Source organism: Uloborus diversus, chromosome 7 (genome assembly GCF_026930045.1).
Source record: "Uloborus diversus isolate 005 chromosome 7, Udiv.v.3.1, whole genome shotgun sequence".
NCBI lineage: Eukaryota > Metazoa > Arthropoda > Arachnida > Araneae > Uloboridae > Uloborus > Uloborus diversus.
Genome location: NC_072737.1, coordinates 147,810,112 through 147,827,613, shown reverse-complemented (window position 1 = coordinate 147,827,613; position 17,502 = coordinate 147,810,112). Strand labels below are relative to the sequence as shown.

General features: G+C 33.3%; 1 protein-coding gene across 1 annotated transcript in view; it reads left to right on the top strand.

Annotated features, from left to right (window-relative positions):
• The first annotated feature begins 1,397 nt into the window (after window positions 1-1,397).
• The window catches only part of LOC129225681 (cyclin-dependent kinase inhibitor 1B-like), a 55,653-nt gene continuing 39,548 nt past the window's right edge, over window positions 1,398-17,502 (top strand). Inside the window, exon 1 of the mRNA XM_054860157.1 lies at window positions 1,398-1,963. Coding sequence (XP_054716132.1) covers window positions 1,582-1,963 — 382 coding nt within the window. The 5' untranslated portion in view covers window positions 1,398-1,581. The remainder of the gene's footprint in view (window positions 1,964-17,502) is intronic.

The window sequence follows — 17,502 nt, the reverse complement described above, 5'->3', positions numbered from 1 at the left end:
GCAAAAATAAAAAAAATAAAATAAAATAAAATAAATAAATAAATTTAAGGAAAAACTTTTTTTTAATAAAAAAGGTATTCGGGCTTGAGGGCGCAAGGGCACATAGGCGGGAGGGTGCATTGGCCCGCGGGTCGATGGGCCCGCTGGCCAGTCCGCCCCTGGTTAGAACTTAGAGAATTAAGTTCCTCATGTCCTAGTGTGCGTACTGATATCTGACGTAAAATGTGATGAGGAATGTTGAAATGTCTGTCCACAAGACTTTTCTGTCTTTCCACAATTTTTTAAAAAAGTTTTACTGCGATGCATGGAGCAGAATTCTAGTTCACAAGAATCATGCCTAGTAATTTTGTTTTGATGTCTGCCTTTAATTGACATACCTGATGAACTCTAATAAGAACTATGAATTCGTTTCTTCATCAAACGAAATCATTACTAGGAAATATTAACTAAGTTCTTCTGTCCTCTACAAATGAACTTTATCACTGAAAATGAGTCAGTTCTATTGATCGCTAAATACTGTTTGCTTCGCTATGAATATTTCTTTATTACTGAGAATGATTCGTATTTTGTGTATTTACAATATTGTACAGTATTATGTTAAAGAAAATTACTTTTAAAAAAACTATTAATTTATTCATTACTTTATGAGGGAAATGGCAAAATTTAATTTGTAACTGATTTTATTAGTATCGTGTATGCATTTAAAAAGTCGCAAGTTACCCCTTTTTCACAACGCGAAATTTTAACTTACGCGACGGGTCTTGGAACGCATCCCTCACGTTAGTCAAGACTACTCACTCCACTGTTACTGGAAATGATTGAATCAATCACTGAATGATCAAATGTATTCTTTTCCCATGCTTACATTTAAAACGAATGGTCATAATCCCTCACTCATTTGTCCGTAATTATCGAATTGCTTACATCAACTTAAGTTTTTAATGCTTTCCAACAGATGCAGTGGTTTTTGAAAAGCGCTTTTCGTCCAAATCCGAAGGATAGCATGTTTTTGGCCACTCCTCTGAATACGCCCCTTAACTAACCAAAACTCAATGTGATGAAATAAATTCGTCTGTCATTACATTCACCGAAATGTATTGTAATTAAAACTTTATAAATTAACAATTACAAAAGTTGAATTTTTATTGGTCGGAAGATCATTACTTCTGCATCATATTTGTGTTTTCATGGTTTGAAAATCATATTTAGCAAAATTAAAACTTGAAAACTTTGATTAGCAAAACGAACGTCCTCGCTAGGCTTGGCCGAGAAGCGGTTGGCGACGAGCATGATTGCCAAAGAGCGCCAAGAGCAACCCTGTAACTGGAGCCCCTCGCGTAAAATCAAAATAAATCTAAAAAGACTACGGAGAGAGAGAATAAGAGAAAGGGGGAGAGAGGGAGAGGAGAAGGAGAAAACGGTTACAGAGGAGAGGTGGAGAGAGAAGTTTGAAAAGTGTTTCGCTCATTCGCTGTTTGATATCTGCCAGTGTAGGTTGGGGAGTAGCAACTCGCATCTTCTCGGCGCGGCGGATTATTTGAAAGCGGATTTTACCGCAGCGCTTCTTCAGTTATACAGGCGATGTGCACCGTGCAAGTGCTTATAACCGCTGATGTGATGCATAATATCCGCAGGAACGTAGTGCGGCCCCCTCGGAGAATCTGCCGCAAATTATTTTGCGATGATGTTCGGGAGGAGGCTGCTATAGACCCGCAGGCCGCGATGCGGCGCGCGGTGCACGAAATCAGCGAAGAAGCAAAGGCCCGATGGAACTTTGATTTTTTGTCCGGTATCCCCCTACCCGGGAGATACCAGTGGGTACCCATGGGTGCCGGACGCGACCGGATAGAAGAGCCGATAGTGGCCGAAGTCCGGACGGCTCAGACGCAAACGGAACTACCCGAGGAGAGTACAGCGGAGAGCTCAACCTCCAAACAGACCACCAAACAGTCGAAAATTACTGGTAAAAAGCATTCATTATTTTCTAATTTTTTTTTTTTTTTGTCACAAATCCAAATGGCCAATTGATTTAAAAAGTAGATATTTTTAAAGTTTTGCATATAACCCGTGCAAAGTTTAAAACTTGGGTAGGCTTTGACTGAAACGATATCTGAATCATGCTGTGTAGGCGTGTAGCAAGCAGCATCTACCAGGGCTACAAGAAGTATATCTTGTCCCCAAAACAGAAGAGAGGTTCTTCTCCGTTTCGCGTTTGTTAACTCTAAATTTTTAATTTTGATACTTTTCCCATTTCTTTCTGGTGCTTCATTAAAGATCGGGATTTCCTCTTTATTTCGTGTCCATTGAACGTAACGCCACAACCCCAAATTCCTTTGAAGAGAGAATTTGCTGTGCAGTTACTTTTATCGTATTTGTTAAGCATAAAATCTTGAAAGTGGATTGGTTCGTTACTGCTTTTCAACAAATTTTCCCATTTTCGTCAAGTATAAAATCTTATTATATATTTTTTATTTTTCATTTTTTAAATTATTATTATCAAGACAACATCAGGAAATTTATGTATTAAGGTACTTTAATACGAAAATTTTGCGACACAAATTTTGCAATCGGTTTCCTTAAAGAACAGGAAAGTCTTTAGTAATTTTTTTTCTTGTCCAGTAATATGCAATTTATTTTATTATAATCCAATTCCTTTATTAAAAGATAAAATGTCTCATGCAAACTTTCATATTGATTAAGTTTGAAATTATGTAATGTATCTCACAATTGCTTCGTTAAAAAAAAAGAATTTGTCTTTGTAAATTTTACTTTTAATAATTCTATATCGCATGAAATTTTATCTAGTTCCAATTTTTCAAATAGAAAACGAGCCTCCCCTCGATTTTGAAAACTTAACATGAACTTCTCTCGGGTCCGTAAAAAATTCTCCATAACTCTTCATAATTGCTTCATTCAAGAAAGAAGTAATTTTCTCTTTCAAGTTTCCACTTCCTTTTAATCATTTTCCTTTCGCCATGCTCATAATTTTGCAAGGTAGAAAAGTTACGTGTAGAGTTGAAGAGAGAAAAAAAGGCAATAATAAGCAAGGTCGAGGAAGTTTAGTTATTTTTAAAAACGGTTTGAATCATATTCGACGCAGGCATGTAGTTTGGCAATCAATTTACATCTAAATAATTTTGTTTGCAATCTTGCTTACAATGAAACACTTTTTAACCATTTTTATTTTTCTTTCCTCTTTCTATCTTTATTTTATTTCTTGCATATGATTCAATCTCAAGTTACTAATTTAGAAAGATATTTTTATCCGTAAAAACGGAATACTTATCTCAAAAAGTGCTTCGGACACCGCAGGAAAAATGACTTTACAAACATTCTAGGGTTTCTTTATTTTCTTTCTTTTTATTTTTAATTTATGAAAGTTAAGTTACAATTTTCTCATCTTTATTTTTTTTCTGACTTTGAAGATTTATTAATCTGATTTGAGGCATTCTACACAGAGTGTCTGCCTTAACAAAAAAGCCATTGATTACAATTCCGGTCAGCCCTTGCTGCTTCAACGATAATTTTCGAGTTTGGTGTCCCTCCGCCCTCATTTTTTTACGCTCCATAGTTACTTTTGCGATCAAAACATTTAGTTACTTCTATCAGTTGTATATTTGAATTAACAATATCATACCGTCCGCTGAATGTTAAAACTTATTACCACAACCCAGTGCCTCACTTTTGTGGAAAATTTTTGTTCTAAAGAAGACTTCTTATTAAATGAAATTTAGAAATGGTAGTTTAATAATATTTAAATTAAGTCTTCACATTCTCCAAAAAGTAGGGAAAACTTTCATCTTGTGAGTTTTCCTCTCAGCGTTATGTGGGGAAAAAAACTGATTTGTTGTTACCTAGTTGTAATTGTAATATTCACCCCACGATTTGATTCTTTAGTTTGAACTGTTCTAAAACTGCTTGCTAGCTTTATTTTTATGGCAGTGTGTGAATGAAATTTCATAAATTCGCAGTAACTGTTTTTCTTGTGCATATTTCGTGAATAAGTAAGCCACTAATAAGCAGCCTCTTCGCAGCACATGGAAGAAAGCGAAGTTGCTCATTCGTTCGCTATGCACGTCAGGTTCTTTCTCAAGCTAGTGAATGCGCTAAATTCGCCTCAGAGCGAATCGAAGAGGAAATCTCGCTTTTGAGTTAACGCGATGATATTTCTAGGCCCGATTGTTTACCAAATTGATCGTTTTTATTTCTTTATTTTTCTTTTATTGAATGACGAAACTAGTACTTCATAATTTAATATTACGGAATGATCCTATTTCAGAATAAAAATTAATTTTTTAATACTCATTAAATGATATCAGGTAAAGGACACTTCTACAGCCTACTGCAACTTTCGGAGAACATGTCGTGAGAAATGTTGATACGACGTAATGCGTTTTCAAGAAGACTTTAGGCTGTAGGTTGAATATTTAACATTAATTTTGATTATTCCCAATGGAACATATAGAGAAAAGGATTAAGTCAGGGAACATGATGTGTCCATTACACAGTTAGTCGTAATTTATGCATTGGTTAAAAAGTTTATACATTTATTCACCATCTGTAAAAGATGTATAGTGAGTGAGTTTTAAGTTAACAAATAATAAGTTAAAGTTAATCACTTAGATAGATCATAGATAATAACCAAAAACTCAAGATTGGTAAATGTTTTTGATCGCCAGTACCGAGTAGAAGAAACTTTATTAGTCACCGTTCTTTTTTTCTAGTCAGCACTTCTTTTGCAAAAATAAAAAATAAATAAATATATAATAAAAAAAACTGGACAATAATTTAGCGTTATGCTAATAAAACATAAAATATATCAGCCTAAATTAAGCTTAATATTTATAGTTAATCGCATTATAGTTAATTGATAGCCAAAGTAGGGTTTAAGAAAGTGGTGACTTGTGGCGAATGATCCGAAATTTTTTTGTCGCCACATGGAGAATGGCAATCTCAAACCTCGATTTTTGTAATAACTGTAATAAAAATATTGAATTCTAGTTGACTTTTTTGTATTCTTTTCCAAACGGCTCTGAAAATACTCAATCTGATTTTTTTCCTTCGTAATTTTAATTTGAGATAGCAAGTGTAAAATGATGTACTACGCATTTCTTTATGTTATCATAGTATTTATTTAGTTGCGAAATTTAAATCTGTATGTGTTGAATTGAAGGGCAATTTAGTTTGAGTCCCTCCTTGTCATAATAAAACTCAATTGTATCTATTTCATTTTATCAGTATTTTGTGGAATGTGAATTCAAGCTCTCCAGCAAATAAAAACATTCCAACAAAAAACAACTTAAAAATTGCATAATTTTCCAATTGAAATAACTTTCCGACTATAAATAAAAATTTTAAAAGCTTCAGGTAGTTCTAACATTATGTGTAAGTAAAAAGTCAACATAAATATAATTTTTTCGCTAAAAAAGTTCTATTTTGCAGGGTGAAGTTTTTGTTACGTTTTAAACAAAGTAATGAAAACTAAAAAATATTTTTAAAAATTCTACTTGAAAGTATTTGGCTGCTAATATAAAGTAAAATTCATTCCGATTCCATTTTTGAAGTTAGGAAATATGTACTGTATTATTAGTAAAATCAAAATTTGCACAATATACTTTGAAATGACTGTATATTATTATTTTCAGTCACAAACCAAATTCATTAGTAAATATATTACGTTCAAAAGAGAAAACAAAACTGCTGCACATAGCTAAAAGGGAAAAACCGATGCTTAGGGGGAGGGGAGAAATGCTCCCCTAATTGTTTCCCCCTCAGATGATAAGAGAGCAGAATGCCTTTTGAATGCTAAGAGCAAAATGAAGTTTTCCACCCAAGCATGACGGTGGCTCTTCTGGAGAAAAAAACAGATAAAAACAATGAATTCAGAAATGTGGCATCATAAATATTAATGCTGGGTAATTAGGGGTTTAAGTTTTCTAACCGTATCGCATTTCACAGTGCAAGAGTATTTTCTTTCAAAAATGCAAAATCCAGTTTTTACCGTGGATTGACTGACTTATTTTTTTTTTCTTCCAGAACTGAAATCAAATGTAGAATGTTAAGATCTCGTTTGCAGTAAATAAATAAATAAATGAAATTAATTTAAGAATGCATAAGCAAGGAAAGATTCTTTTAAGCACAAAGATTGTTTTTTTAAAAATGTGTTTTTTTACTAGATCATGTTTGTTCAGTATTATATTGGCATGCAGTTTTTAAAATACACTGAATAGTTTAAGTCGAGAAAACAAAATTGGGTGTTGCTCGAAAGAATAGAAAACGTATAACATTTCGTATTCAACAAGAACTGTAGAAAGTAGTTTTTAAAAAACCATATCAACACATTTTGTGAGTAAAAGTTTAATTTCGCCACTGCGCTGCATATGTCGCCATTTTGTTACCAAGTAAAATACAAGAGCGACGCCATTTTTTATTCCACGTTGCTCAAATATGATTGCTCAAACAAAATAAAGCAAATGCGTAGTTGTGTCAAATACTGATAATATATGCCGCTATGTCTATGACCATTTTTTTTTTCATTCCTTCAATGGAAAAATTAATTATTATTCTTTTTAGTGAAACAGCCGCAGTTTTGAAACTTTAGTGACACAAACAGTTTATTGAGATTGTGACTCAGTTGAATTTGAAATTTATTGAAATCCATGGGTGCCATGTTAATTTAGCAAATTCATATTTTATCCCTTTTAATTCATTTTGTAAAAATTTCTACAATGCAGGTTCCGGAAACTGGCATATCCAAATAAACATTTCAAATTTTGTTTGCACAAGAACATTACCTTAGTGTTACTTGTAATACTTGTCATTCAAATAAGTATTTTTCTTTTCGTCATTTGAGTCGCTTCTATTCCAGTAACCATACTCATTTCATCTCTAGTATACTTTAAATGCATAATCTTATTCAATGCATTTTCAAATACATCCCATTTTTCTAGTTTATAAGAAATGACCTTACGCAATAAATATATGTTCGTGACACAGATTTGTTCCCTTTCCCCCCGATTTTGACCAAATACCCGTTGATGTATATTTTTAGAAACAAAAAGATACCTTGAGCTTTTGCTCCGACTCTTCACGTACTGTATTTCAAAACATTTCTTCAATAATATTTGCAACGAACTTGTGATGCTTCTCAAGATCTTAGAAGAACACATTATTATACACATAATTTTTTACATAACTAACCACGCTGAAGCAAATAAATCATTATCAAACTTTATTGGCACTTACCGAGTAAATGAATACGTCTGTGTATTACTTTAATAAAATTACCGGTTCGAACGTCAACTTAAAAAGTTCTGGACTATAAAGAATTTTTCCCCTTTTCTACACAAGACCGCGTTCACATCATTTTCTGCTTATCTCCTCTTTCCTCCTAAACTTTCCTCCCAAAATATGCATTGGTAAAATATCTCAACAAATTACCATCTTTCATTACATGTTTTTAGATACTTTATTTTAAAGCTTTTTCTTGATACGAAATGTAATTAAACAAGTGATAATAATTTTGTTCAATCAGCACTCACACTTAGATGTAGACGCGAAGTGTTCAACTTCATTTCGATGCCAGAAGAGTTCACTTTAAACTCTTTCTTTGATGATTTGAAACGACACTATTAACACTGTGCAATCATTTCAATATTTTAATGTGAAATATGTTCAAATATTCTATAAGCTATCAAAACGTGTTTTCAAACTAAAGTTCCTAAAACATTTCATCCTGTAGCTGAACACGATTTACTAACACATTGGTTTCTTTCGATGTATGTACCTAAAAATTGAGACAAATTCACAAAGTATTTAGTATTCTATAATAATTTTAGTGAATAAAAACTTTTGTATGTTTTATACTAAAGCTGCACATATTCATTTTAGTTATAGCTACCTTGAACACGGTGGTAAATTGCTTGAGAGTGTGAAATTTTCTTTCATCAATATTTCATTCCGTATGTGCCTATTCATTCTGGAATAAAATTGCTATATAGATGAAGGACCAAAATAATAATGATGTTATAACAGTATATGATTTTAAACCCTATATTGATAAAATATTTATTTTTACTTTCATTGAAATGCTTTTTATCGTGCATTTATTCAATTTATTTTTTACTCCATGAAGTTTCTAAAGTATTTTAAGTACAAGCACATCATTGTTGAATTATTGAATGTGAATTGAAAAAAAAAGTTTCCTTTTTTTATGTTTTGCAACTATTGTTCATGCTTTTACTCATGTTGAGAGAAGACATGTAAACTTTTGAGATTGGTTAAATATAAAGTTTACAGAAAATGTAGATTAATTGATTAACTTTTACCGCTGGCAGTCGATTAGGTACAACGAAATGAAGAGCTCTCTGCTCTGAGTTTTATCGTCTGCTCGTTTGTATGTTGCAAACAAACGTGTATAAACATCATTGTGAATGCGTTTTTGTAGATTGCCGCTTTGTTATAACAGGCGGCGCAAACAGTAAAGTTTATTTTGGCGCCAATTTTAGAAATCGACGTCATCTTTACGTGAAAAGACGTATGGGATTGTTGAAATTCCTTTATGGCAATTACTAGTTTTACGTTCCATCATTCCAATGGAACGTATTTTTACATATATTGCCAGCAGGGAATTTTTGTAGTAAATAACAGTTTACATTGCTTATTTACCGAAGCTAAGACAGCTCACGTAATAGGAGCTAACTTTTTACATTTATTCATTTTCAGTCTAAATCTGCAGTTTTAAGGGAATCCCGGGTGTTAGTTTTTAATTTTGCCCTGTTCTGAAAATGGAATTCCCATTTACTATATAAAAGAAGGAAAAGGGGAGGGGGGGTCATTTTATGAAAGTGCAGACCTCGGAGTTACTTACTTCTTTTTCTTTCTCTTTATCGCTTTTAACATCTATGTTTTTAATTTTATCTCTTCGTTCATTGTTTTCAGTCATCAGTTTAGATTTTTATTTCTTTTTCTTCTAAATTTCGCTTACCGCACTTGCATATTGCCACGCGAAATCTTTTTGCATCCGTAACAAGAATATAAATTCTTGACATTAAGGCGTTTAACAATGGTCTCCAAAATGTATGCCAAAATTTTTTGGTATTATTTACACTAAAATTTTATGTTTGAAGTTTAACCACTTAATGTTAAACTTCACACAAAGTACCAAATTTTAGAAAATCTTAAGTCTGGTTCAGAAAATTTCATTAGTATCCACGAACACCTTGTCAAGGTCAACGTTTAATAAATCTCCTGGTACTCATCAAAAGGCGTGATGATGCGAAAAAGATATATGATGAAAATGATGCAGTAGTAAATTTCCCTTGCGTCATAAACTTAGATGACTTTGTTGTATTTCTTCATTCTTCCGTCATTGAAATAAGAAATTCCGGAATTATTTTGAACACCTTTCTCAAGATAGCATCATATAGTTATTGCTACAACAATATGTATAATCCCATGTAAAACGTGAGTCTATTGTATGATAAAAAGTAAAATCATAAATCCATTTTTAATTTATAGTTATTTAACTGGAAGTAATATTTTTCCTCTTTTGCAAAATGATGAGTAAATCTGTTTTGTTGCTAAGAAGAATTAAAAAATTTTAACTGAATGTGTTTTCGGAAAGTCGTTCAGATTATTTTTACAAGAGGAAGTGGAAAAAAACTTGTTTACAGTAATTTACGTATAATTTTACTGAACTATTCACGGATATATGTTGTCGTAACTGGAGGTTTGATCAGCTGTTGATACCAAAAAATATTTGCTTTCTATTTGTATATATTTTTTTTAATGTAAAGTTTTCTGTAAATGCATTCGTTTTCCTAATATCGCTTTCCTTTAAAGACAAGACTTTAGAGTACATATTTATCGTGTGTTTCTTGTTAACAAACGTAATTTTAAGATGTGGCCAGTTTGATCTCATCTGGGCCTACCCTTTCTTTTATTCTCTCTCTCTTTCTTTTCTTTCTATCTTTCTTTTTGTTCATATTTAGTAATATAAGCATATGGGCTGAAGTTAATTTTATTAGTTCTTCTAGGAAATGAATATAGTATCTGCATTGCTGCATAATGTTCCTTTAAATTGCAAAAAAGAAAGAAAGAAAAATTTGTCGCTGTTTCTCATTTTATTATGTGTATTAAATTCTACATTTGACGTGTGCACACAAAACACTCCCCATAACAAGCGTTTTATAGATGCATACGGGTGACGCAAGAGAAAAAAAAAGGTACTGATGCAATCGACCTCTCCAAGTCCGAACCTGCATCAAGACACGAAAAGACTTGAATCATCTTGAGTTGCCTCCCTCCTCAATCCATCTTTTACGTAGGACTCCGAAAAACCATTACTTTCCTCCACAAAACAACTCCTAATCTCTCCAACCCGCGCTGCTATCTGTTCCTTCTGTCCATCCCTTGTCGCTCTATCCCGGGGGGCCCTTGAGCTATCGCTCCTCTTTTCGCTCAATCTCGGTTGTTCTTCGAGCCTTGTATGGGTTGATGATGGCACGACGTGTAATTGCTTCCTTTACCTGAGCTAGAATTTTTTTTTTAAATATGTTCTTGTTATTCTTCTTTCATTAAAGCTTTTACAACAATAAAACACCTGCTCGCACATTTAAATGTATGATTTTAGCAAGTGTATAAGTCGATAGTAGTTTTATCGTAAATGGTTGCTTTTTGTACTGAAAATAATATAGTCCCACGTAAACTACTTTTTTTGCAACAGTAACTTTCATTTCCCTTTAGTCTTCTCACATATGGCAATTACTTAAACGCTGTTACTAGTTCATTACATTATTGCTTTTATTTATTAAAACTAATTTTCTCACATGTGGCAATTAACGTTTTTACTAGTTCATTTCTTTATTACTTTTATTTATTAAAACTGTTAATATTTTATTACTTAATTTCTGGGGAGGGGGGGGGGTTCCCATACTTTGAACCGTGAATTTCATTCATTATTTCAGTTCATTATTGCTACAGTTGTTGAAAGGAGTAGGAAAACTGAGTTAGTGGGTTCCATTTTGGGTTATTCAGGGTTTTGATTGGAATGTGTTGTTTTGATACAGATGGTTTTATATAGGAAGGAAACACCGTTTATTTTCCATGAAAATTTTGTATTTTATATGATTTTTATTGAGCTTGTAATGTAATTTTGATAAATTTTCAGTTATTTTGTCACGAATATTTACAACGAACTTTTGATTTTTCCAAAATTCTTAAGGAAACTTTTTAATCCTTAATAATTTTACACACTGAAACAAGTAAATAATTTTCAAGAAATTTAAATTTTTATGTTTGTTTTTACCGAGTAAAATCCTGATTACAATTCTGCATTAGAAAAGTTAAAATACCGTAATGGTTTTTTTTTTTCTTTTCATTGTTTCTTCTCTCTCTCTCTCTTCTTTTTGTGAACGAATTAACTCTTCAGAAATAATAACAAATTGACCTTAGCATATTTTTCTTTTTCTTTCCTTTTCGTACACCAGTTAATACGATCCTAAAGTAGAATACCAGACCTATTGAATGACGCCGAATTCTTAATTTCAAATATGATGCATCAAATTTAAATATTCGAGAGCAAATATTAAACCTGAAATCAGTATCAAGTTCTGAAATTCAAAACGGATCTCCATCATTATTCAAATTAAGTACTCAAATAAATAACAAATTAATTTTTTCTCACAAAAATATCGAGAGTATGACATAGCCTTCTCAGTTTCCATAGTGACAGTGATTGGACGTCGAACGAATATGAAACACATACTCGTTTCTGAGCCGACGAATATGAAACACATACTCGATTGCTTGACATCCTAGATCTGACAGGCGCAATCGAGAATAATGAGTCAAAATTTCCATGTTTTTTTGCAGTTAGCTTTTTTTTTCCTGCAAGCTTCTTTTGTGATGGAATGACGAAGTGTCGTTATCGAACCAGTGAATCATTCTATTTGAACCCTTGTGTTATGAGGGAGGAAGTCCTTTTTGATAGCTGCGAAAGATAAGCTTCAAAACCTTGATGGTCTGCTATTACTAAAAATAACGTGTGTTTATCAATAGTACATGCATAATTCTAAATTTACTTACTAAATATATAAAAAAGGCATTTGAAACAGCTGTTTTTTCCATTCCACTTGGAATTTTGAAATAATTTATTTTCTTTTCCCTAGTGAATAAAATCAAATTCTTCAATTTTGATTTAAAAAAAGATATTTTTTATAAGATATAAAATAATATTCTTCGTCAACTACGGGCAAGAAAAACAACATTCCCACTCCGTCAAAACATTTCAACTATTCTAAAAAATTTCTATAAGCGTTGCCATTCCAAAAAAATAAATAAAACGCCCAGACGATAACTAATTTTCTTAATGCAAAGAAACAAAAAACATAGGGTCTGGTGGGGTAAAGTGGTCATAAAATCGTAGGTTTTCAACTTATGTGAATAATAGGTACAATAAATTCTTTAAACATTTAAACTTTTTTTGTTTTTATTTTACATTGCATTATTAAAGAACAAAGTACGTTGAATTTTAGGAAAATAAATATTGATTTAGATAGTTTTATAACACTTTCTTTTCCCTTTCTATTTATGACCACTTTACCCCATGGGGTGGGGGAAAGTGGTCATAGCGTGGGGTAAAGTGGTCTTAGTTAAAAATAGATGCAAAACCATTATAAACAACCCTAATATTTGTATATTTCGGTTATTTTTATAGTTACAATTATATGCACAAGCATATGTGTGTATACACGAGTATATACGTGTCGTGTAAACATTAGTAAACAAGTTCATATATGAGTAGATACATGTATGCATCAGATACATGCATGCACGTGCCTACTCAAGTATATACGTGTATACACGAGTATATAAGCATGTATACGTGATTACCTACTGGAGTGTATACGTGTCTACACGAGTATATACGTGTCACGTGTACGTACGGGTATATACGCGTGTAAACGAATATCATATGCGTGTATGCACTTCTATTTCGAGTACATACGTGCATACCTGAGTATATACGTGTACAGTAGACGTATACACGCATATATAAGTGTACATACACACATCCGGGTATACACGAGTTAATTCGTGGATACATCCAGTGCGTGTTTGGTACGTGTCTACTCACACACACACACACACACATATATATATATATATATATATATAAAATTAAGCAATCAGAATTTCAAATATTAAACAAATTATAAATAATAAGTGATGATAAAAAGGAAAAATGCAAACAGCTATTAAGTAGGAATAGATAAAGAGTGAATCCAGAGCTCATCAGCCGTGGAGGATTCATTAATTATGGTCAAAAGACCGAAATTTTTAACTATGAACTAGAAGAGAATGTTTAAGCTCCAGTACATGCAATATAGAGTAATAATGGGCAAAAGCACCACTTGCTACACTAAAAACAATAAACTAGAGCTCAAACCTAAAACTAAAAGCAGGGACTGGAGCTTAAATAATATATATATATATATATATATATATATATATATATATTGTGAAGCACGAGTATATACGTATGTACGTGCAAACACGATTATATATCTGTATAGACGTATATACGTACATTTACGTGTATACACCAGTACATGTATGTATACACGAGTATATAAGCTTATATACATGTGTGCCTGCAGAATGAGCATAAGCTCGTAATCTAAGGAGTGTGAAAAGGGAGGATAAGAAGCAAAGAATTATAAGGAACTTGCGTTCGCTGACGCGCTACATGCACACAAAGCCAGAAAATGATGGATGCAAACAAATCGAAATTTTGTTACACAAAGATGATTTTATCCAACATTTTAGTTTTTAAGAAACATTTAGAGCAGTTGTTAAAAGTTACGGCCTGTAGTAGCTCTAGTACAAGCATCGCAACAAAGGCGCAACGACAGATGAAACTTTTTCAAAAGTGTCGTTATTGCAACAGGGAGTGCTTTGTGATTGCGACGCACATGTACGAGTATTACAGCTGCAGGCCGCAAATTTCATCAATCGCTTTAAACCTTTCTTGAGATCTAATATGTTGCGTTAAATTTTCTTTGTGTAATATATAAATTTGTGACATGTTTTGCATCCATTAGTTTCTGGCTTTGCGTGCATGTAGCGCGTCAGCATTGTGTTTGTGACCATATGTTCCTTATGTGATTCTTCCTTCTTATCCTCCCCTCTAACACATTTTAATAATTTGCTCAAAAGTTTAAACTCACCCTGTTTACTTGTATATCATATACTTGTATGTAAGGGTCTACTTGAGTACGTATGCGTATATTCGTGTCTACCTGAGTATATAAGTGTTTATACATATACGAGTATAAGCGAGTATATACGTGTATAGTCGAATGCATATCTGTATAGATTAAAAATACTTGTAGATACTCATATACGTATTTATTGGTGTATTTATGTGGATAAGTCTATATACGTCCGTACACGAGTGTATGCATATGCATATACTCGTAAATTTAACCCCGTTTACTGTAAAAACAATATATATTAAGTGAAATTACAATTTAATTTATATCTGCCTTATACTTAACGATTAAATGGCATTAGAAGAACAATATTTGTTAAGCCTAATATTATGACCACTTTACCCCATCTTACTAAAATTGTTCTAAAAAATTATCTAAAAGAGATTCAGCTAACTGCTAATGAGTAAGAATTCTTGAGACATGTAAGAAGCTTCCTATGCAGTCAATCTGTTCATAATTCTAACAAACAAAATTTCCCAAGGAAGTTAAAAGAGGTGTTTAGATTTTAAAACTTTTCATATTCACACAAAATATTTTTTTTCACCAAATTAAATTTTGTCAGTTGTAAAATTTTGTATTCAAAATGGTTTCTGACTGCCTTATTCTATAATAAAAATTTTACATTCATTCGAGCATTCATTTCCAAGCTATAGCCATTTATTTCACGAATGACCACTTTACCCCATTGACCACTTTCCCCCACCAGACCCTATAAATCGATGAGTAATAAATGCAAAGCTCAGCAGACGATAAACTTACAAAGTAGCAGTAACAAAAGCATATTTTATTACAAAGACGGGTAAATTTGAGAAGAAAAAAAGTCTTTTCTCGAGAGTATATTTGTTTCAATCGGTGTCAAATTCTTTTTAATGCAAAATGCTAAAGTGCTGCACCCATTTGCGTAAACCTTAATTGCCTTTTGACTTTAAAAAATCGTGTTTTATCAAATACTATCGTCCTTGTACAAGACTTGTCTTGAGAAGGAATCCTAATTTTTCAAAAACCATCGTATGAATGAGTTATATTTTATCTTTAAAACTCTGTCCCCACCCATTTCACAAAAATAAATAAGTAAGTAAATAATAAAAATAAATAAATTTTAAAAAATCTTGTATATGTTTGGTAATTAACTGTTTTTTTTTTTTTTTTAAAGCAAATATTTATCTAAGAAGACGAAAACAATTTTCAATTTGTCGTTATTGCCTGAATTCAGATCATTTAAATAACTTCTGCGGCAAACAAGTTTTAGCATGACTTCTTGCATTACAAAGTAACCTACAAATTGAACCAAGGTACATAAACAAACTACTGTACGAGTTCAAGAGAATGAAATGTAAAACAGCAAAAGAGAAAATTTAAGAAATACAAAATACGTCCTACCAAAAGATTATTGCGCTAACTTACCTTTTGTTTACACAATGCAGTATGTACATCTAAATGGATATCCGGACTAAGAGAAGTCCGGTTTAATAGGGGCCGGATTAATGAGGTTTTACTGTAATATAAAATAGAAACGAAGAGAGGAGGGAGGGGGAGGTTCACGAGGATGTTTTTTCAAAACTAATTTTTTAAGAAAGAATGCTTGTTAATCTACTGCAAACGATGCATTCCTTTTGCAAGTGATTCATCTAATTGTTTCCATTACCTTATGAAAAAGTATTCATTCCGTTCACGAAAATACATTTAGCTACACGATTATCCCTCCGTTTTAGGGTCTCCAGCATTTGTTATGGGCCTCCTTAATGTGGAGTCTTTTTCTTTCTCCGGAGAGGGGGCATGCATATTTAAAAAAAAAAAAAAAAGATGGGGGAAAAAATGAAAATCTGCGGGGTGAAAAGGGAGAGAATAGTGCTTCTTTTGAGTGCCCACGTGACCAAGTGCGTCATCAGTGGGTGGTGTTGTCGTGGGTTCTCGTGACTTCGGTGGCGCCAATACGCAACCCACATAACGTCGACTGGCTTCTGTGAAGAGGGAGGTTCAGGATGATCCAACTGCTTTTCGGCACGGGCTCGGTTTTAATTGCCATATTTACCGCAGAGAGCTCCTTTGCAAACGACGTTTAAAAACTGAATAAATTCAAATTGCCTCTTTTCCTTGTATAAAGAATAAATTATTCTTTGTTTTATGCTACTAATATGGAATTTAATTATAGACTATTGTTTCTTTGTTAATAACAACATATGTAGGGATTTGTTTCCCAACAAATGCTTGGAAACATTTTAGCCTGGTGTGTCACCGGTGACTGACACTGAATTTTCCGTTCAAGCGTCTCCTTTCTTCAGTGACTGACAGTAAAATGCGATATGAAAATAAAAAAACCACGTCGTCAGTAATTTCAGGTTTGAATCATTTCTGCACTGAAGCATTGCTTGTCAAAAACTTAAATGAGTAGGAGCTAGGGGTATAAGTGCCAAAATTAAATATTTGGAGACAACTAGTACAAATGGTAGGGGAGAAATTCTCATCTGCTTGATCGTTGACGACAAGAGATGGAAATGTAGTTGTCCTGGTAGGGGATGCTATACTGCATAATTTAGAAAAACGTTTCAATAGAACCCTACCTAAGGTTTGACGCAGGGTCAAAGTGATGCCCAGGTCCCGGTAAAATTTAGTGCCTCTCTCACAAGAAAAGATGCCCATTTTCAAAGTAGCCATTTATACCTTTTTGGTGCCCGAAAATTATGATGCCCAAGGTCCACGGGCCTGCAGGATCGTGCGTTAAGTAAGCCCTGGGTTTGAGCTGATCTTAGCACGCGATTCACTCAAAGTTTAAAAAAAGTCCCCTTACACTCTCATTGCCTCATCTGATATCTTCGGAGACTATGGATATATTGGACTCCATAAACCACATTATCTTCTGAGGGAATGACCTCCGTCAAAGTGACCCCATCGCGTGCCAGGATTGCAAAAAAGGTGGATGCGCAGGAACACTAACGCCTACGAAAAGCCTGGGTCGGGGGTGGAGAACGATTACCCAATCCCAATGACACTCATTAGGCATTCCCGGCTAAGTTGCACAATTCCTTAGTATTGTTTAGCCAGCAACATGTCTCCACGCATGAACAGCCGCGGCAATTGGGGAGGACTTATTGTGCTTATTTACTTGTCATCTGCGATTGCGATCTGGATGTAGTGGCCGGGTAATTGTGATGCAGGTGGACAAAAGGGTTGACGAAGTTGTTGCACGGAATTTTCGGAGACCTTTGCGACCCTCATTCACTTTCAA